The sequence below is a fragment of the Sciurus vulgaris genome (genome assembly GCF_902686455.1).
Source record: "Sciurus vulgaris genome assembly, chromosome: 7".
Lineage (NCBI taxonomy): Eukaryota > Metazoa > Chordata > Mammalia > Rodentia > Sciuridae > Sciurus > Sciurus vulgaris.
In genome coordinates, this window is record NC_136467.1 from 63,813,222 (window position 1) to 63,837,161 (window position 23,940).

The 23,940-nt window shown below is 32.4% G+C and overlaps 1 protein-coding gene across 1 annotated transcript in view; it reads left to right on the plus strand.

The window, feature by feature from the left end:
• Positions 1 to 23,940, plus strand: part of ASCC3 (activating signal cointegrator 1 complex subunit 3) — a 449,567-nt gene that overhangs the window by 310,169 nt on the left and 115,458 nt on the right. Inside the window, 6 exon segments of the mRNA XM_079148642.1 lie at positions 1,380 to 1,600; positions 7,258 to 7,343; positions 7,993 to 8,159; positions 9,460 to 9,605; positions 9,718 to 9,838; positions 12,020 to 12,162. Of these exon segments, the coding sequence (XP_079004768.1) occupies positions 1,380 to 1,600; positions 7,258 to 7,343; positions 7,993 to 8,159; positions 9,460 to 9,605; positions 9,718 to 9,838; positions 12,020 to 12,162 (884 nt within the window).

The window sequence follows — 23,940 nt, forward strand, 5'->3', positions numbered from 1 at the left end:
GTTAAAATTAGCCAAGAAAAATCTTTCACAGAAATAGATCATCTTAATTTAACATTATCAATAACTGTACATTTGACATTGTACAATGTTTAATTTTTAGTTTTATTTTTACAAACTATGTTTTGATTAGCATTGCATGCCTTATCTTATAATGTCTCTCTCCTTTCTGGACTTACAGTGCTACAGAAAATTTAAGCAGTTATAATGAGGCATAGAAAGTATGAAGTTAGCTCTCAGCTACCCATGCAATAGAGTAGAGCAATGGGGCAAAGATAACTTTTTAAAGTTACTTTAATTTTGTTTACCTCCCCCGCTTAGGGAAAGTGTACCTGGGATTAAACCAAGGGGGCACTTAACCACTGAACCACAGTCCCAGTTCTTTTTCAAAAATTATTTTGAAAGACAGGGTCTCACTAAGTTGCTGAGGCTGTCTTTCAACTTGGGATCTTCCTGCCTCATCTTCTGGGCTGCTGGAATTACAGGCCTGTGTCACTGTGCCTGACTAAATCAACTTTTGTTTTTAAGTACATTTTTTTAGAAGAAAATTTACCATACTTTTCATTTTGAAACCATACTGTAAAGGTCTAATTCAGGGTACAGATCACTATGTCCTCTTAACTGATTTTTTTTTTAACTTCTTTAAACTTTTCTAATAATTTTCTAATTTCTTAGGCATCCAGTTCATATAACAAGAAGCAAACAAATCTAGTTTCTTTCAAGATTTTCTGCAGTTTTTGTTTTGTTTTGTTTTGTTTTTTAACTCAGTCATGCTGTGTTCTCAAACTCCTACCTTGATTTCTTCCTGGAATAAGCCTAAATTCATTTTCGTTTCCATTGGCTGTAACAAAAGCTCACTTACCTACTCTGGCTTGGTCAGTGTCTAACAGATCAAACGTAATTTGTTGGGGCTAGGGAGATAGCTCAGCTGGTAGAGTGCTTGCCTCATAAGCACAGGGCCCTGAGTTCAATCCCCAGTACCAAAAAAAAAAAAAAAAAAAATAGTAAAAGTAATTTGTTGTTACTGATTGTTCCAGTACTGACATTTGCAAATGGTTTTCATTGTTATGCAAATTATGGAAGATTTATTTTTGTTCTATAACATATACTTTCATATACTTTTTATTCAAGTTATTTCCCTTTTTGGAAGAGAAATATGTAGTTGATTTATAAGGAACTCTTCAATAAGAGTGTTCATTATATCAGTTATGTTCAAAGTGGTGACAGAATAAGATGTGTCACTGGTGTGTAAGAACTTATATTAAGCATATTCCCCTCTAAAGATAATTAGCAAATGTTATGATTTATTCTTTAAAATACAGTATTCAGTATTGTGCATGTTTTTCAGTTATTGTATAGCAGTACCTGTTGGATCTTTTCAGAATTACTGGATCTTCAGCCTTTGCCAGTTACAGCTTTGGGATGTAAAGCATATGAAGCCCTGTACAACTTCAGCCACTTTAACCCTGTGCAGACACAAATATTTCATACGCTATATCACACAGACTGTAATGTCCTACTTGGAGCACCCACTGGATCGGGAAAGACGGTTGCAGCTGAATTAGCTATTTTCAGAGTCTTCAACAAGTATCCCACTTCAAAGGTGTGTTGAACAAATTGTGTGCTTATATTCAATTAGAAAAGACAGTTCATCATCTCTAAACTAGCCAGGTCTAAATAGCCTGGCACCATAGTGAGTAGCTTTGTTATACTCTCAGTGAATTTTCCAGGGGGTCAGATCAGTGTTAGAATAATTTGTTGCAAGAAAATTGATCTCAAACTTTGGAGTCTTCTAGGTGAATTTCTAACATATATAGTGCTCACACATCCTCCTCATATCTATAATTTATAGGTGATTCCATTATGAGATAGTTAATTCTTAGCTGTATTTGTTAGATGTATAATAATTCATAACTAAATTCTTTGGCTATGAATGAAATGTTAATACTTAAAAAAAAACACATTTTGGTTGACACAAGAAATTTAGACATAGTTTTTATGCTATATTTCTTCAAATATTAATGTTATCAATTAAGGTTAAATAACATTGGAATCAAATAAGTATTTTTAAATTTTCATAAAACATATTTTGTAAATTTTTTCTCAATACTGTTTTATTTTAATAAAAATGATTTATATTTGAGATGTCCAGTATGATTCTTTAATACACATATACATTGTGAAATGATTACTAAAGTCAAGATAGAGAGCATATCTACTTCAGATAATTACTTTTTTTTGCAGTGAGAACATTTAATATCTAGTCAACAAATTTCAAATCTGTTAATACAGTATTGTTAAGTACAGTCACCCTTCGGTACATTTGGTAGCTAGAACTTATTTTACATAAATGAAACTTTGTATCCTTTAACCACTATCTGTCCATACCCTCTCTTTCACCCCTCACACCCATTATTTTACTCTGCTTCTATGAATTTGACTTTTTAAAATTCCACCTATAAGGGAAATTATTCAGTGTTTTTTCTTGTTGTGTCCAGCTTATTTCTCTTAGCACAATGTATGTTACTGCAGCTGGCAAGATTTTCTTTTTTTGTAAAGCTAAGAAATTGCCCATTCTGTTTCAGTTTCTTTTTTCATCCATCTTGGGACACTTAGATTGTTTCTTTATTTTGGCTTTTCTAAAAAAAAATGATGTAATAAACATAGGAGTGTACATCTATCTTTGAGATAATGATCTCATTTCATTTGGATATGTATTCAAAAGTAGAATTGCTCTATCATATGGTGTTGCTGTGTGTAATTTTTTAAGGCTCTTCATGTGTATTTTCCCCAATGGCTTCCTCAATGTACGTTTCTACCAACAGTGTGTGGCACTTTTTTTTCTACATCCTTGCCAACATTTATTCTCTTTTTTGTTGTTTTGATAATAAAGGTGTTGACCCATTGTGATTTTGATTTGCATTTTCCCAATGATTAGTGAAGTTGAGTACCTTTCCACGTCTATTAGCCATATTGTATGTTAACAGAATGATGCCTGTTCCACATCCTTTGTTCCTTTTTATTTTTTTCTTTAATAGAGTTATCTAGGCTTTTTGTTCTTGGGTTATATGAGTTCCTTACATGTTTTGAATATTAACACTACAAGTATTTTCTTACATTACATAGGTTATTTTTTTACTTCATCGATTGCTTCCTTTTCTGTATAGAAGGTTTGTAGTTTTGGTGCACACCCATTTGTTTATTTTTACTTTTGTTTCCTATGTTCTTGGTAACATATCCAAAAACTCATTGCTAAGACCAGTGACAAGATTTTTTTCCCTGTTTTCTTCTAGGAGTTTTATGATTTCAGATCTTATGTCTACATTTTGAATCCATTTCAAGATAATTTTTGCATATGGTATAAGAGGGGTCCAGTTTTATTCGGTTAAATGTGGAGGTTAAATTTTATCAATGCTATTTATTGAAACCTATCCTTTTCCATCTTGGCATCTTGTCAGATTAGTTGACCCTCTATGTGTATGTTGATTTCTGGACTGTATTCTGTTCCACTGGCCTACATGTGTATGTTTGTGCCAGTGCCATACCATCTTAATTTCTGTAGCTTTGTACTATAATTTGTGGTTAAGAAGTAGAATGCCTCTAACTTTCTTCTTTCTCAAGATGTCTTTGGTTGTTTGGGTCTTCATGGTTTCTTATTAATTTAAATATTTTTCTATATCTAAGAAAAATGCCATTGGCATTTGATGGGAGGTTACATTGAATCTGTAGATTATTTGGGGGTAGTTTCTTTCTTCTTCTTTTCAGTTAAACTTTTAATTTTATTTTATATGCTTAGAAAACAGCGTGACATGTCTCAGATGTAGTGAAGTCCACTTTGCTGGAAAAAGGAAATAGTGATCCAGAGTGTGTAGATACTGTCTCATTCTTTATGGTGGCAAGTTCCACAGCTTCACTGAATCTTCTTTCCTTGATGAAGAAGATGAACTGTGATTGTACAGGTTTATACTGTTCTCATGTTGTAGAATTTTTTGTAATTTAGTCAGTACTCCTTGAATAAGAATAGAAACAGGGCAAACTTAACCTAATAGTAGAAATTGCAAAGGAAACAAAACAGTTGTATTATGTGAAATGAATAAATGGCTTCCAGTTTTTCTACAATTTGTCAAAGGAATGATAAAGTGAAAGTCAGGTTTTTATTCTACCGTTCTACTAATTTATTGTGTTATAGAAGGGATGTCACAACTTCTCTGGAACTTTTTCATAAAGTTCCTCTAAAGTCCCCATCATCTCTGAAATTCTAGAATTTTGAGAAATGCAATTTTCTTTCTTTTTTATTATTTTTTACATGACAGTAGAATATATTTTGAAATACTATATACACATAGAATCAGTATAACTTGTTCCTATTAGGATCCCATTATTGTGATTGTACAAGATGTGGTCATGTATTTATATATGAGGATAGAAAAGATATGCTATGCCCTATTCATTCTACTGTCTTTCCTGTTACAGTCCCCCCTCCCTTCCTTTCATTCTCCTTTGTCTAATTCAATGAACTTCTAATCTTCCCCTCCCTTGTTGTGAGTTAGCATCCACATATCAGACAGAATATTCTGCCTTTGGCTTTTTGGGACTGGTTTATTTCCCTTAGTATGATATTCTCTAGTTCTATCCATTTGCCAGCAAATACCATAATTTCATTCTTCTTTATGGCTGAGTAATATTCCACTATGTCACATTTTCTTTGTCCATTCTTCTGTTGTAGGGCACCTAGGTTGGTTTCATAGCTTGGCTATTGTGAATTGAGCTGCTGTAAACATTTAAGTGGCTGTGTCTTGTAGTATGCTGATATTATCCTGTGTTTATAAACTGAGGAGTGGGATAACAGGGTCAAATGGTAGTTCCATTCCAGGTTTTCTAAGGAATCTTCATACTGCTTTCCAGAGTGATTACACCAATTTGCAGTCCCACCAACGATGTATAAATGAACTTCTTCCCCACATCCTTACCAACTTTTATCATTGCTTGTATTCTTGATAATTACCATTCTAAATCAGATGAGAAGGAATCTCAGTGTAGTTTCAACTTGCATTTCTCTAATTGCTAAATATATTGAACATTTTTTCATTTATTTTTTTGACCATTCATATTTCTTCTTCTGAGAAGTGCCTGTTCAGTTCCATAGCCCATTTATTGACTGAATTATTTGGGTTTTTTTTCATGTTAAGTTTGTTGAGTTCTTTGTATATCCTGGATATAAATGCTGTGTCTGAGGTGCTGGTGGTAAAGAATTTCTCGCATTCTGTAGGCACTCTGTTCACATTCATAATTGTTTTCTTTTCTGTGAAGAAGCTTTTTACTGATTTTTTTGATTCTTGGTTTTATTTCCTGTGCTTTAAGAGTCTTATTGAGGAAGTCAGTTCCTAAGCCAACATGGTGGAGAGTTGGGCCTACTTTTTCTTTTAGTAGGTGCAGTGTCTCTGGTCTAATGCCTAAGTCATCCATCCACTTTGAGTTCAGTGTTGTGTAGGGTGAGAGATATCACCTTCTTGATTAAATTTATTTCTAAGTATTTTTTGATACTATTGTGAATGGAATTGTTTTCTTAATTTCTTTTCAGATAGTTCATTGTTAGTTTATCAGTAGTTTATGCCACTGATTTTTTTGTTGTTGTTGTTAATTTCATGTTCTGTACCTTTCTTGACTTTGCTTATTAATTTTAAGTTTTTTTTAAATGTAGCATTTAGGGTTTTCTTGTTTTTTAAAGTATATGAGTATATCACATTTAAAATAGAGATATCTTAGACATATTGCAATTTGAATTATGTGCTGTTTCATCATCATTTGTGATTTCAGAAATATCCAGACTTCTTTTTCCATGATTTTCAGATATTGTCTTTTCTTTCTTTTTTACTTAAAGTTTCGCTATTTTTAATCTGTTATGTGATTATTGATCCACAGAGACATGTTATTAAAAAAGAAGAATTATACTATGGTTTGAGACTTTTTTAAACAAAGGTTCTTTTAGTGAATAATGTGTTTTATAAAATTGGAACACCTAAAATGTATGACTGTCATCCTTTAAGATCTGCATTAAAATTTAAACATCTAGTTTATTTCTCACCCTCATACATTGTTGGTGGAACTTCAAATTAGTACAGCTTTGGAAAGCAGTTTGGAGATTCCTCAAAAGACTAGAAGTGGAACCACCATATGACCCAGCTATCCCACTCCCTGGTATTTATCCAAAAGATTTAAATCTGCATACAGGTACCTCATTCTTTACAGCAATGCAATTCATAATACTTATGGAACCAGTCCAGGTGCCCATCAGCAAATGATTGGATAAAGAAACTGTGGCTTATATACATGGAGTTTTACTCAACCATGAAGAATGAAACTGTGGTATTTTCCAGTAAATGAATGGAACTGGAGAACATCATGCTAAGTGAAATAAGCCAGATGTCAGAAAGGATTGAATGTTTTCTTCACATGTGAAACCTGGAGCAAAATAAGTGGGGAAGAGGGAAGAGGAGTCATTTGAAAATAGAAGGGAGATCAGAAGGGAACAGAGTGGGAGGGAAGGGTGGAACTGTGGAATGCAGCAAACTTAATTCTCCTCTGTGAATTCCACATTTTCGTTTATCTATAAAGCACCAATTAAAAATAAATAAAGAAGACCAGTAGACTAGAAGAAGGGGAACAAAGGGAGGGAGAAAGGAAGCACTGGGAGCTAAAATTGAGCAGATTATATTCCATACATATGTGATTATGTCAAAATGAACCCCAATATTATGTATAACTACAATGTATTAAGGAAAGTATTAAAAATAATAACTTAAAAAACTTGAAAAAAATCAAAATTAATACATTATTTCAGGAATTACAGCCCAGATAAATCTTGAACATAACTAGGAAAAATATTTTTATTTTTGTCAGAATCCTAATCCTGTGTAATATACTAATTCTCATAGTGTTTTAAAATGTATTCACATTGTTAGAACATAATTTCATTATGAAATGCCTAAGAAAATTGCCTTTAGTGATTTTTTTAATTTTAAATTTATGTTAGTATTTTTATCATAGAATGTTGTATTGTATTAATTTTCTGCTTTATTTTGGATTCATGTAGTTTGTTACTGACTTTTTCTCAATAATTTAAAAATATAAATATTCCATACTAAAAATATAAATTTTAAAACCACACTGTCCTGCTTTCACAAATTTTATGTTTACTTTTATTTGAAAATGACATCACTGTTCTCATTAAAGTCCTATTGCTCATCCTCCCCTTTTTAGGCAGTATATATTGCACCTCTAAAAGCCCTGGTCCGTGAAAGAATGGATGACTGGAAGGTTAGAATAGAAGAAAAACTTGGTAAAAGGTGAGTTCTTTCTTTTATTCAAGAGATACACTTTCAGAAGTCTGAAAACACCAACAAATGAAAGAGTCACATAATACCTCTGAATATGTTTACAGTGTTTTTCATAATCTTTTATTTAAAAGTTCACAGCTACTATTAAAATGGTATAAATATTCCAATTGCTTTAAGACTGAAAATGAAATTCCTTTAATTTCTTAATATGAATACTTTTATAAATGACAGCTTTTTCTGAATCTATATTTTCATATTTTTAGTGGTGGGAGGGACACAGTACCTTAATTTTATATTTATTTATTTTTATGTGGTGCTGAGGATTGAACTCAGTGCCTCACATGTGCTAGGTAAGTGCTCTACCATTGAGTACAACCCCAGCTCCTTCAATATATTTTCGTTGTAAAATAAATCTATTATTTCTATTTATTTTTCTCTCAAGTTGTTCAGAGTAAACTCTGGAAACCAGTTGAAAGCACTGTGCATGCAAATTATTTATGAACTCCAGAACTTCTTTAATGAATATGATGTTCTTAATTACTATTTTAAAGTATTATAAGACCATTAGTTTTAAATATTATAAAATTTTATTGGAAAGAAATATATTGTTGCCTTTCCAAGATTATGTGTTACTTGAGAATCATTTTTTTCCCTCCAGAGTTATTGAACTAACAGGGGATGTGACTCCTGATATGAAATCCATTGCCCAGGCTGACCTCATTGTCACTACACCAGAGAAGTGGGATGGCGTCAGCAGAAGCTGGCAAAATAGGAACTATGTTCAGCAAGTTACTATTCTCATCATAGATGAGATTCATCTGCTTGGTAGGTACCAATGTATATAAGTAATATACAAACTTTGACTTTTTATTAATATTGATTTTAATTGAGAGATAATTGTATATAATGATGAGATACAATATAATGTTTTGATATGTATACAATGTGAAATAATTAAGCAAATTAACATATGTGTCACCTCATTTGTAATTTTTATGGTAAGACATTTGAAATTTACTCTCTTAGCTATTTTTAAATTTATGTTCAGCTTTTTCATTGCTGTGACTAAAAGACCTGACCAGAACAATTTTAGAGGAGTAAAGTTTGTTAGGTGTTCATTTAGAGGTCTCAGTCCATAAAATGGCCACTTCTGTTTCTCTGGGCCTGAACTACAGCGGAACATCATGGCAGCTCAGGAGGCAGAGAGAACTCCACTCACCAGGGACAAAATACAAACCCCAAAGGCACATCCCTAAAGATCTGTCTCCTCCAGCTATACTCTATCTTCCTGAAGTTACCATCCAGTTAATCCATATCAGTGGGTTAACCCACTAATCAGATTACAACTATCATAATCTAATTTCACTTCTGAATGTTCTTGCAATGTCTCACACATGAGCTTTTGGGGGACACCACATATCTAAACTATATAATATATATATATATATATATATATATATATATATATATATATATATTATTGACTATAGTCAGCCTGGTGTGTGGTAGATCTCACACACTGTTTTCTCCTAACTGAAACTTTATATCCCTTGGTCAGTATCTCCCTATTCCCTTTCAACCCCCAGCCTTTGGCAACTACCAGTATACTTTTTACTTTATATGAATTTTGACTTTTTCTTGATTCCACATATAGGTGAGATCATTCAGTTTTTCCTGACTTATTTCTTTTCACATAGTGCCCTCCAAGTTCATCCATGTTGTTACAAATGACAAGATTTCATTCTTTTTTTATTGGTTCATAGTTTTTCATTTTATATATATATGTATATGTATAAATATATAATATATACATGTATGTATATACACATAAACACATACTTATATACATAGCATATTTTCTTTATCTAGTAATCTGGTAATGGTCACTTAGGTAAATGCCATTTCTTAGCTGTTGTGAACAATGCTGCATTGAACATGAGAGCACATATATCTCTTCAGCATATTGATTTCATTTCCTTTGGATAAATACCCAGAAGTGGGATTACTGGATCATATGGTAGTGTTATTTTTAGTTTTTTGAGCAGCCTATAAACTTTGACTTCATGCCTGCAGCAGCCACTTTGAATTTGTCAAATGATTAATGTATATTATTCTTATTTCTTAGGGGAAGAAAGAGGTCCTGTTCTAGAAGTCATTGTATCTCGAACAAATTTTATCTCCTCACACACAGAAAAACCTGTTAGGATAGTTGGACTGTCTACTGCATTAGCTAATGCCAGAGACCTTGCTGACTGGCTAAATATTAAGCAGGTATGTGAAAGATGGATAAATCAGGCAGTAACATGGTTTAGGTATCCACATTAAGGAGGCATCATAACATTATAAACATATATATATGGTTTCTCTCTCATATCAACTGTAGATGGGCTTGTTCAACTTCCGTCCATCAGTACGCCCTGTTCCACTGGAAGTTCACATTCAAGGCTTCCCAGGTCAACATTATTGTCCCCGAATGGCGAGTATGAACAAGCCTGCATTTCAGGGTGAGCTTCAGTTTCTTGGATTGAAATACTAACCATTCTGTATTAGAGCTATCAAATGTATTCTATATAGTTTTGTGTTTATTTTAAAGGGTGATACCGCTCCAACTTCTGCAAATAGCTAAAGCTACTTACCTCAACTCTTAAGGAATATAAATATATGTTAAATTACATATTGAACATTAGAGATATTTCAAAAATAAAAGTTATTGTAGTAGGATAAAAATATGTAATTTTTCAAATAATCAAATAATTCACTATATTAATCTATTAAAATATTTACTTATAACAATTACTAGCTTAAACAAATGATAAATAGAAACAAGTAAAAAAAATCACATAATCTTAACTTTTACTAAAAACCATAAAACTTTCAGTACTTTTTTACAAGTCAGTTTTTGTATTTTGTTTTTTCATTTTTCCTTTTCTAAAAAATTAGGCAAACAGAAAAGATTTAAGAATAACTCTCCTGTTTTATTGAAACATGTTTTTAGACTACATAAGGAATATTTATTGTATCAATTAAAAATAACCTACGAAATAAATTCTGTAATGTGAACTGCTGTTGATTGTGAGATGACAGTTGTGAGGTGACTTTTTAGCAGCTGTAATTAGCCTTATGACAGAAGCAAAGTATTGATTGTGAACTAGAGACCAATCTTGGCCATTCAGATTATTTACACCTCCACAGAAGCATTGTACAAAATCACTAATGAACAATAAATCTGCTGGGAACTGTTCAGCTACACCTGTTCTTGCAGCAGCAAAAATCCATTAAATGTTGAGGTTTAAAAAAGAGACAAATCCATTCATGATTGTGTGTACAAATGACACCAATATTGTAATAATATGTGAGTTTTAAAAACATTGTTTTTGTAATATGATTTACAAAAGATTTATCCTTTATATCTTCTAATATTCTGATAAATGGCAAGAGAGTGGGAAATAAGATAAATGAGTTTATTTTTCATAATGTATATTGTTGAAAATGTGTATGTCTACTTAAGAAATGGCTGATTACATACCATTGATAGAAATAAAGTATTTTGTGTTTTGTAAATCAATAGCAAATAGCTGAAATTTCTGCACTTCTTAAGATACAGTATCAGCACAACTGCTATCCTTATAAACTATTTATTATACCTGTAGTGATTACTATATTTCTTTGAGTTTAGAAATATGATTTTATGATAGCTTTATTTCTCACCATCAGAGTACAAATATAGTTGAGGTCATGTCAGCATTTCCATTATAAACCTGTATCTCAGCCCATAAAAAGGAATTCTGCAGCTCACATTTCAAATAAGAAACTACAACAAAGTTGAACTTTTTCACATAAAATTTGTAAATATCTCTGACTGTTTTAAGAGAGCTATATAGAAATAAATAAATTCTACTTGGGCCATCTTATCAGCATTTTAGAGTAACGAAACCTCAATTCCAGTTAGGGCAAATAATTTATGTGGCTCTTTAAGTAATTTTTTTTTATAGATTTGATTTACAATATTCCTTTAGTCTTGTTACTTGGCCATTTCCCAGTATTCTTTTCACCTTCTGTGTGCTGAGCACTCCTGTGCTATTTCTCAGCTGTACATTTAGACAGTTTCCTCTTAGCCATCTTCTGTATTTTATTTTCCCACTTGAAACTTCATGGTTTTAGAAAATCAGAGGGAAAATATTCTTCTGATTTATCACTTGCCTGCTTATTGGACAATCTCTCCTAATTTTTCCCTCTTCTGGTAAAATGGAAAAAGTAAAAAGAAATTTTTTGTGGTCTTTCTTTGGACATTTTTCATCACCGTGAAGGACTTGAATCTTATCAGATCTCAGGACCAATTAACTGCAATATCACAATTTACACAGGAAGAAATTCTTCAGAAACACAATTTAGAAATAGAAAACTCAACCTAATCATATGAACATTTAAGGTTCTCCTTCCAGTACAACTCAGACTACAGCTTGAAGCTGACATAATTACTTTTTCCCTGTCCTAGGCATTATGCTCCTTAGATAGAGCTAGGAATCTCTCCCTTCCTGTCATCTGTTTAGTATGCTGTCAGATTCTTATAGTACCTGGAATAATGCTAAATATGTTATGACCAAAATAAGAATTTAACTGAATAATAAAAGTCATCTTCTAGTTTTAAGCACATTAACATTTCATTTTCCACAACTTTTCAACAGCAATTAGAAGTCATTCTCCAGCTAAACCTGTTTTGATATTTGTCTCATCAAGACGTCAGACTAGACTTACTGCTTTAGAATTGATAGCCTTTCTGGCTACTGAAGAAGATCCAAAGCAGTGGTTGAACATGGATGAAAGAGAAGTAAGCAACATATTTTATTTTCTACTTCTTATACATATCTAATTAGTTTGTATTGTATTATAATGGAAATTACAGATTTATGTTTAGTTTTATTCTATGATAAAAATATAAAATAACAAATTTAGAAAAAATAATAGGACAAATAAGAAATGTATAAAACTGCCATCTTAAAGCAAGATTAATATTCTAGTTAGTACTTTCTCCCAGTATTTTCCCATTAAATATTTACTTTAGGTATTCATATTTGACTTTTTCTTTTGATGTCATTATGTTGTATATTTTATACTCAACTATGTGCTCATAAATTCTGCACATTCCCTGCCCGTATAGAATTTATGATCACTTTTATAAAATTAACTTTTTAAAAATATACAATAGCCGGGAGCGGTGGTGTGCACCTGTAATCCTAGCAACTCGGGAGGCTGAGACACGAGGATCACAAGTTTAAAGCCAGCCTTGGCAAAAGTGAGGTGCTAAGCAACTCTGTCTCTAAATAAAATACAAAAATAGGACTGGGAATGTGGCTCAGTGGTTGAGTGCCCCTAAGTTCAGTCCCTGGTACCCCCGCCAAAATAATTAAATACATAAATAGAAATTAAAAATATATAATAGAATCATTGTTTAAAATTTAGAAAACAGTAAAAGGTATATAAAATTTTTAAAATACCATAAAAACTATATGATTTTATTCCATTGAGTAGATAGTCCATAGTGTTTTTTTCTGTAATTAATCATGCACTTTTATTATGTTATTCTTTATTTAGAATTATTTCTTCAATATAGAGATGTAAAAATAAAATCAGTGGGCCAAGTAATGGGAACTTTTTCACAATTTTTTGTACATACTGCTAATTACTTTCCAAAAGGACTATACTAGTTTATGTTTTCACGATTAATGTATGAATTACCAGCACTATAGGAGAGTTACAGATTTCCTCATTTGTTATAGTTTATTGATGTATTATGATAAAATCTTTCTTGTTGTCTTAGTGTATCCCTTAATTTTAATTATTGAGCATTTCTTTCATGTATTTATTTAGTAGTTTCATTTTTCTTTGATGTCTCTTCATTTCCTTTGGTTTTTTTTTCTGTCTCAGTATACTTCCAGATTTGTTCAAGAGCCTTGCCAAATTTACAAAATGATATATAAATATATAAAACTTTATATATTACTTTTGGTACATATACATGTACTAATAAGTATATACATATTAATCATATACTTAGTTTGGTAGATCATTGCTTGCCTTTTTATCATCATGGTGTGTTATTATGAATAGAAGATTTTTCATCTTATATTATTCCATTTGATAGTATAGAACTTTATATTTCCCTCTACTTCTAAGTGCAGATATTACTACTCTGCTCCATAGATTTAATATATAGTGACTTTCCTTCCTTACACTTTTCCAATTTTAAGAAATAAAATGGAATGGATGGAATTATGATGAAAACTTATGAAACATCATTATTGCATTGTCATCTCTCACCCTTCCTTTTTTCACATATACCCTTTGTAATCTCATGCATTGAGTAACAGTGCTGTTCATTATTAATAAAAGATAAGATTCCAAGGATCCAGTCTTAACAGTTTGCATATTTCTCTTTCTCCATTTCTCATTATTCATTTAGGATTAGTGAATCTGTTGGATAGCACTGCATATAATACATTAGTATGTAATAGTTAACTGCTATTTCAAAATGTTCTTACTTTGTTCCATAGATGACCTTATTCACTAGCAGAGCCCCACACATTAGCTCAATATAAAGGGTATAAAATGACTGCTTGAGATAGAGTGAAAACTACCATTTATCTTTAAATTTTTATTACTACTCTCTTAATGTTTATTGTATATTTATTCCAAATATTAATTCAAGATAATAACTTAAGGTCAAAATAATTTTTGAAACTATTTTTTGTCTTATGTTACCTGATATGCCCAAATAGTCATGCATTTTTGTTTAAAATAGTGTTATAAATTAGAGGCTAAGAAATAATTATATGGGATATTGATGACTTAGTTAATGTGCAACATATATCTTAACTTGCATATATCTTAGCTTACCTTTACTTCTCATGTTTTATCCCCAAAATTGTTCCAAATGCAGAGTGTTCTTTGAAGTCAGGGTACAAAGTACATACCTACTGAACACATTTTGGGATGTTTGCTCAAAGTACACAAGGCACTATGCGTTTAGCACATATGTGACTCACATTAACTTCAAATGTTAACCTCATGTGTTCTTCCCTGTTACAGTACACTTCTTCATTTTTATTTTATTTTAAGTATAAGGGACCTAAGGAACTGTTAATAACTCGATCATCATGTAGAATTATTTGTTTTGTATATTTTTAATCAGTCTAAAAACATTATCACTAAGGCTAAGTGAAAACTATAGAATTTATTTGCTGATTTTCATCACTAAATTAAGCTAGAATTATGCCACTACCAGACATTTCATTTCATCAAGTCCATCTCAAGAATGAGGCAATCCAGGATTTGTTTTATTACTGCCTTTAAAATCAATCTTAAAATAAAAATTTCAGAAAGTTTGCAGTGGATTACTATGTAAGTTCAATGTGATTATATCTAAACCTGCTATAAGACAGGTGTTTCAGTTGTTGAACCCCTAAATAATTACCTTAAAATAGGCTTTTTGCCTTTTAATCTCTGTATAGGTTACTTTCTGTAATATTCTTGGATGGAATCTTAGTGGATTCTCCCATTGCTGGCCCCTGATCTAGAGTTATATTGGGGTTCTATGACAGGACTCGGGTAACTAAACAGGACTCTAGTATTGATAACATGAGTAGTTAAAGTATCCTGGCGCATGTGGAGCAGTGTCTGTGGCACAAAGCAGCATCCAAATCATTTTGCAATTGAAAGACCTTAAGTCAGAAACTATTAAGGAAGCAGAAGAAAGACAAATGCAAGTCAAAAGAGCATGGACAGAGAATATGTCTAAGATTAACATGTGTGCTGTATTTTATTTCTTAGCAAAGGCAAAAAGAATATTCATCTCCTCAATTTAGTATTATCTGAAAGTATTAGGAAGCAAAAAGACACTTTCAGTTATATCACTGATACAAAATCATGCAGCATCAAGAAGCCCCAAAAGTAATACCCTTCTATATTTGCCAGTAGGAAACCTTCTTGCCACAATTTCAAGAGTTCATGGATATACATATATCTCCTACTTGGATTTTCATCCTGATAACTGCCACTTCTATCATTAATCTCAAACTAGTATTCAGTCTTTACAACCAATCTCTTACACTTTAAATAGAACAGAAAATCTGAATGCCTGAGTTTTAGTCTGTAGTATACATCAGGAAAAGAGAATATTTTCCTCTCTTTGACTTCTATTGTACAAGGCAAATTTCAGATGCTGGCTGTCTACAAAGAGCAAAAGTCCCTGCAATCCTTTCACTGCCATAATTTATCCCTACACTATTTTCCCCATACCTACAATTTTAAAAACTAAAAGTTTTCTCCTAACAATGTAGGTCTGCTTCATAACCTAAATATAATCACCTGTCTTTAAGGGAAATATCCAAAAATTTTATCATTGATATCATTCATCACTTAGTCTGTCTCTTGCTAGTATCCTGTCATCCTCAAATTCTTTTGCAGTTCCATTTCAGTATATTCTAGCTAGCAGGCTAAATTACAAAATTACCCACAGAGGATGAGGGGAGGGAAAAAACTAAATTAGTTAAGATGATTTTTGTTTGTTCATTTGTTTGTTTTCTGGTGCTGGGGATCAAACTCAGGGCCTTATACATTTCAGGCAAGTGTTCTTTTACTCAGCTACATCCCCAGTGCAACTAAATTAATTAAAATGTATTAGTGCCTATATCAGATACAAAATAAGCAAGGGTTGAATCCAGAGCATTTGTTTCTACAACTAACCAGGTTCAAAAACATATTATTTTATTTTCTCTGTCATCCATCACTTGTACACATTTTATTTAACCAGCCACTATGCTAAATCAAGATTCTTTAACTTGTGGAATGACCAAATGCACATTCCTGAGAACTTGGACATTACATTTTTACCTGTGCTTAATATTATAGTCATAGTAGTGTGAGAGGTTTTCTGGTCCATCTAAAATTTTCTCTTCACTTATTGTATAACAACAATTCATTAGAATCAATTTCCCAAGCTATTTTGAGACCACATTTTATTTGTTCATCCAATAGCATGCCAACCTCAAATGCCTATGTAGCTATTTCAATAAATTATTATTTCCATGCAAATTGTCAATCTCTTATATATTAATCTTCCAAACCAGCAAATCTAGAGTTATAAGCAAGGGAAGCAAACTGTGAGTACTTTATCACCTTTTTTAGAAGACAACCACATACCTTAACCAGCTTGGTTCTTTGGAACTATATATTCTGGAAGTGAGAGAAAAAGAACCATTGATCACTAGCTCAGATCAGATACCTCATATTTCAAAATAGCACCCCAACTTTACAAGGTACTGTCTCTCAGATACCACACTAAGCTTATTCAGGTGATGAAAGGAAAAACAAAATGCATCTTATGGCATCTGCCCATTGTCTTATTTTTTCTTGATAAATAATAACACAATATTGTATAGGATATCATGAAGATATATATTCAGTATGTCTACCTTCTGAAGATACAGGCAGAACTATGCTAGGTAGATAAAGAAAAGCAAAATCCAAAGTGTAATAAGTGAAATAAGTAGATGACCCTTCGGTGATAGAAAGGATCCAATATAATCTCCTTACTGCCAAACAACTATCTGGACCTGTGGACAAAAGTACTTTATAAGGGACCCAAGGCTTATACTCAACAGTGGCAATAGCTGGGTCTGCCTGAGGAAAAGGAAGTTTTTATTTGGACCATGCATAATTGTCATCTCTTTCACCAAGGCCTAAAAATATATGAGCCACTATATAAAACACTGTGACATGAGGAGAATGCTGGTATCCTCACTCATTTTGTCTACCTGACAATTAACAGCATTTTACACAATGCTATTCATCCACTGAAACTTCTGTCTTCTTAATACTTAGCTTCCAGTAGTACTCTTGCCAAACTACTTACCATCTGGCTACTCCAGGAACTGCAGGGCAAAATATGAGTCATCAACTTGCATCATCTTTACTTTGAAGTAAAATAACAGTGAAATATCTAGTTTATTATCAGTAACTTCACTTGCAAGGTCACCAAGTATCATACAGGCACACATTACCAGGTGATGAACTCATTTTGTTTTTCCTTTCATCACCTGAATAAGCTTTTTCCACATTATCCATAAAAATAAGTCCTCTCAAATAAAAGTTTTTTAAAAAAGGTGAAAAGGCCAACATTACAACTGAAACAACAAAAATATAGAAAATTTTTAGAGATTATTATGCAAAACTACAAAAACCAACAATTGATAATCTAGAAGAAATGAACAAATTCTTAGACATACTTTACCAGCTGAACCATGAAGAAATAAAAAACCTGACCAGACCAATAACAAGTTATAAGATTGAACAGTCATAAGAAGTCTTTTATCAAAGAACAGCCCAGGATCAGATAGCTTCACTGCCAAATTCTACTAAACTAATACCAACTCTACTTAAGTTATTCCAAAAAAACAGAAGAGGAAGGATTTCTTCAAAATACATTCTACAAGGTGAGAATTACCCAACATCAAAATCAGATAAGGGTACAACAAGAAGACTTCAGACCAATATCTTTTATGAACGTAGGTGTAAAAATCCCAATCCAAATATGAGCAAACTGAATCTAACAGCACATTAAAAAAATTATTCGTCATGATCAAGTTGGATTCATCTCAGAGTGAAAGGATAGTTCAGTACTCACAAATCAATAAATGTAATATATCATATCAACAGAACAAAGGACCAGAACCAAATGTTCATCTCATTAGATGCTTAAACAACATTTAAGAAAAGTGAACATCCCCTCATGATAAAAACATTGAACAAAGTAAGCATTCAAGGAATATACTTCAGCATAATGAAGGTCATTTATACTAAGACAGAAGCTGACAATGTATTAACTAGGGAAAAGCTATAAACTTTTTTTCTAAGATCTAGAACAGGGCAGAGATATCTCCTATTACCACTTTTTTTTTTTTTTTTCCCTATATAGTGTTAGTCAGAGCATGTAGGCAAGAGAAAGAAATAAAGGCCAGCCAAAAAGAAGTCATTTTGTCACTGTTTGCAGATGACTTCATATCTATAGAAAACTCCAGAAACTCCAGCAATAAAATAGTTCAGCAAAGTTACAGGATACAAAATCAACATATAAAAGTTAGTAGTTAAACAAATAAAAAAGGGAATTTGTGAAGAAATTTTAAAAATTTAGTAGTTGCTATTTTTCAGTAGTGATATTGCTATATGAAAATGTTTTAAAGAGAAATCAAGAAAGCAACTCTACTTGCAATAACTACAAAATTAAAATAACATATCTATGAATAAATTTAACCAAAGAAGTGAAAAATCTCTACAATGAAAATTGTAAAACATCAGCCAATAGGTGAAAGATCTTTACAATGACAATTATAAAACACCAATGAAAAAAAATCGAAGAGACACAAAAAAATGGAAAAACATTTGTGGTCATGAATTGGAAGAACAAATATTGTTAAAAATAGACAGAAATGTCTATGCTGCCCAAAGCAATTTACAGATTAAATGCAATCCCTGTCAACATACCAATGGTGTTCTTCATAGAACAAGGAAAAACAATCCTAAAAATGATATGTAATCACAAAAATATCCAACTAGCCAAAGCCATTCTGAACAAAAAGAATGAAGCAAAAGGCATCATGCTATTTGACTTTAAAGTATGAGGTTACTTCAAAGCTGTAATAATCAAAAGGGTGTGGTATTTGCATAAAAATAGGGGAATAGACCAAAGTAATAGAACAAGGAGCCTAATTTCAAACTATATCTACAGTCAAATGATTTTTTACCAAGGCACTAAGAACATCCACTGGGGAAAGGACAGACTTTTCAATAAATGGTGCTGGGAAAATTGGATATGCACATGATGAAAAAAGCAAGACCCCCTTCTCTAACTAGTTACAAAGATCAGTTCCACATGTAAACTTGAACATGAATGTTGACTTCACTGTAAGACCTGAAACTATGAGACTGCTAGATGAAAACATAGGGGAAATGCTTCAGGACATTAGAATAGAAAGGATTTTTTTAACAAGATTCCCAAAGCACAGAAAACAAACACAAAAATAGTGGGATTATATAAAACCAAAAAACTCTACATAGCAAAAGAAACACTCAACAGAGTACAGAGGCAACCCTACAGAATGGTATAAAATATGCAGTGTATGCATCTGAGGGGTTGATATCTGGAATATATAAGGAAGTCCAGATTGCAGTCGCAGAGATAATATTAATGAGATTTAAAAATGAGCAATGGAATATAGGCATTTCTCAAAAGAAGTCATACAGATGGCCAACAGTTACACTTTTTAAAAAATGCTCATCACGAATCAACAAGAAAACACAAATTAATACCACAATCAACTATTACCTATCTCTAGTAAGAATGGCTGATATCAGAAAGACTAAAGATATCTGGAGGATATGGGGAAAAGGGGACTCTTGCTCACTTTAGTACAGCAGTTATAGAAAACAGTATGAATTTTCCTCAAAAGATTAAAAATATAACTATCATATGACCCATCAACCCTACTACGAATATAGAGGAAATGAAGTATCTTGAAAAGCCACCTGCACTTCCTGTTAATTACAGCACTATTCACAATAGCCAAGAAATAGAAATAGTTTAAGTGTCCATCAAATGATGAATGGATAAAGAGAATATGTACACAGTAGACTACTACCCAGCTGTAAAAAGAATGAAAAGCTAACCTGTGTGACAACATGAATGGAAATAGAGATCATTATGTTAAGAGATATAAGTCAGTCACAGAAAGGCAAGTATCACACGACCTCACTCATGTAGAATCAGAAAAAGTTGGTATCAGAGAAGTTGAGAGTAGAATTGTGTCCAAGAACATTGGTGCAGGAGAGATGGGTAAAAATTGATCAGTGAGTATTAAGTTATATTTAGATAGAAGCAAGAAGTTCTGGGATACTATTTGTTGCAGTGTGGCAACTATAGAAAACAATCATGTATTGTTCATTTCAAAAAGCAAGAAAAATGGATTTGTAAGTTTTTAGCACAATGAAATGATAAATATTTGAGGAGAAAAATAATTTAACCTGATTTAAAATTATGCAATGTATGCAGTCATTGAATATTACATGGAACCCCACTGATATGTATATTTAGGTTTGTGTGTCAATTTTTTAAATCAGACAAAAAAGGAGTTGTTTTATATATATCCTCTAAAAAATGAATAATAAATGACAATCCTATAATTCAAATCAATAGCCAGCCTTACCAGAATTTGTATTAACTCAACATGTATTTATTAAATATCTTCAACTTACCGAGCATTGTATTATCCATCTGCTCCCAATTCTCAGTGATCTTAAACAGAACCTAAAAATTTAAAACCTAAAAAATTTCTCTGTATGTTTTATTTATGTGTGTGTGTGTGTGTATATATATATATATATATAGTTATTCAAGTAAAATAATAGCAATTTGTGAAAAAATGTTTTGAAAGAAACCAATAAGAAATTAAATAGAACAAGATAATAGGTTGTTACATTAAGGTTTTTTTGTTTTGTTTTGTTTTGTTTTTTGGCAATGCTGGGGATTGAACCCAGGTCACTCTACCAACTGAGCTATATCCCTAGCCCTGTTACCTGTTACCTTAAGTAGAATGGTTAGGGAAGATTTGTCTAAAGAGATGTCATTAAAGCTCAGAACCAAAGGAAGAGACTGAGCAAGCTATTCCAAGAAAGGATATAAGAACTTTCAGACCCAGGAAACAACACATTAAAGTATCTTAGAGATCTGCTGGGCTATAGCAGAATAAATTAGGAGGATTGTGGCACAGCTGAGATGGGTAAAGTCCATTTTGTACAAGGCCACAGACCCTTAGTTAAACAGTTTGAATTTTTTTTCCAAGTAATATAGCCATTCATTGAGCTCATTCTGTGTGCTTGATAAAGTCCCTTCACTTATAGAATTAACATTCTAGTGTGACTGATAGATAATAAGCAAATATATTAAGTTGTGATGATTCTTATGGAAAAAATAGTGAACAAGGTAAAGGGAGTAGGGAGAGCCCCAGTGGTGATGCAGTATTACAAAACAATGAAATTAGAAAGCTTCTATGATGAAGTAATCTGAATAGAAAACCGAAGGAGGCAAACCATACTAAAAGAGGAATGTTCCAGGGCAGTAAAAGGTTTTAAACTAGGCAAATTGCATACCCTAATTTACATTGTAAGATCACTTTTGCTACTTAGTGGAAAATGAATTGAAATAGAATTGAGTGTAGAATTAATTATTGTGGTGGCCTAGGGGCCACATAGGTTGGTGTCAGTGAGAATAGGGTATTCTCATAAGTGAGAAATAGAAGCTAGAAAAAGGAATCAAGAATGACTCTATGAAGCTAGTAGCATTTTGAAACCAAAAGCAGACAAAGACACATCAGGGGGAAAAAAGCTTCAGACCAATATCCTTAATGAACATAGAAGCAAAAAGTCTTAATAAAATATTGGCAAATTTCATAAAAAACACCATGATCAAGTGGGATTCATCCCCATCACACAAGGTTGGTTCAACATTTAGAAATCAATAAATGTAATTCATCACATAAATAAACTTAAAGACAAGAATAACATGATTATCTCAGTAGAGGCAGAAAAAGCATTTGACAAAATGCCATCCGTTGATGTTTAAAACAGTAGAAAAAATAAGGATAGAAGGAACATACCTAAACATTGTAAAAACTATATATATAGAAAAGTTGAAGACCAACATCATTCTAAACAGAGAAAAACTGAAAGCATTCCTTCTAAAAACTGCAACAAGACAGGGATGTCCACTTTTACCATTTCTATTTACATAGTCCTTGAAACTCTAGTTGTAGCAATTAGGCAAAAGAAAGGAATAAAAGGAATACAACCAGGAAAAGAAGAATTCAAACTATCTCTGCTGATGACGTGATTCTGTATTTAAGAGACCCAAGAAACTCCACCAGAAAACTTCTAGAATTCATAAATGAATACAAAGTAGCAGGACACAAAATTAACACCCAGAAATCAATTGCATTCCTATGCTCCAAAGATGAATCAGCTGAAAGAGAAATTAGAAAATCCATCCCATTCACAACAGCCTCAAAAACATTTAAAAATTCTTGGATCTTTTCTCTTGCTTTCTCTCTCCTGCTCACTTTCCTTCTCTCTCCTCCTCACTTTTCCACTCCCTCTAGTGCACACCCTTTCTCTTTTCCTCTCATTTTCTCTCTTATCCTGCAGGGAGACCCTCTTTGCTTAGTAAACTCCCTTATGTGAAAAAAAAAAAAAAAAAGAAAAAAAAATTCTTGGCAATCAGTCTTTCAAAAGAGGTGAGAGACCTCCGAAATGAAAACTAAGGAAAGAAATTGAGGAAGACCTTAGAAGATGGAAAGATCTCCCTGTTCTTGGTTAGGCAGAATTAATATTATCAAAATGGTCATACTTCCAAAAGTGTTATATAGATTTAATGCAATTCCTATTAAAAATTCCAATGATAATCTTCATAGAAATAGGAAAAACAATCATGAAATTTATTCAGAAAAATAAAAAAGACCCAGAATAGCCAAAGCAATCCTTAGGGAGAAAAGCAAAGGAGGCGGCATCACAATACCAGACCTTAAATTATACTACAGAGCTACAATAACAAAAATAGCATGATATTTGCACCAAAATAGGCAAGAAGACTAATGGAACAGAATAGAAGACACAGAAAAATAGTTACCTCATACTAGACAAAGGTATCAAAAGCACATATTGGAGAAAAGATAGCCTCTTCAACAAATGTTGCTGGAAAAACTGGAAATCCCTATGTAGTAGAATGAAGTTTAACCCCTGCACAAAACTCAACTCAAAGTGGTTCAAGGACCTAGGCTCTAGACTAGAGTCCCTGTATTTACTACAAGAAAAAGTAGGCCAGCTCTCCGTCATGTCAGCTTAGGAACCATCTTCATCAATAAGATTCCTAAAGCCCAAGAAGTAAAATCAAGAATCAATATATGCAATGGTATCAAACTGAAAAGCTCTTCACAGCAAAGGAAACAATCAAGAATGTGAAGAGAGAGCCTACAGAATGGGAGGAAATCTTGGCTACCCGCACCTCAGGTAGAGCATTAATATCCAGGATATACAAAGAACTCAAAAAACTTAACACCAATAAAACCAAATAAGCCAATCAATAAATAGGCAAAGAGACTGAACAGGCATTTCACAGAAGAAATACGAATGATCAAAAAATACATGAAAAAATGTGAAGCTCTTGAGCAACTGGAGAAACACAAATTAAAACTACTCTGAGATTTCATATTGCTCCAATCAGAATGGCCATAATCAAGAATCCAATTAACAATAAATGTTGGCAAGGATATAGAGAAAAGGGTACACTTATTCTTTTTTGGTGGGACTGCAAATTGGTGCATCCACTCTGGAAAGCAGTATGACAATTCCTCCAAAAACTAGGAATGGAACCACCATTTGACCCAGTTACACCATTCCTCAGTATCCTAAGGATTTAAAATCAGAATGCTACAGTGACACAGCCACATGTTGATAGCAGCACAGTTCACAATATCTAAGCAATGACATCAACTTCGATGCCCTT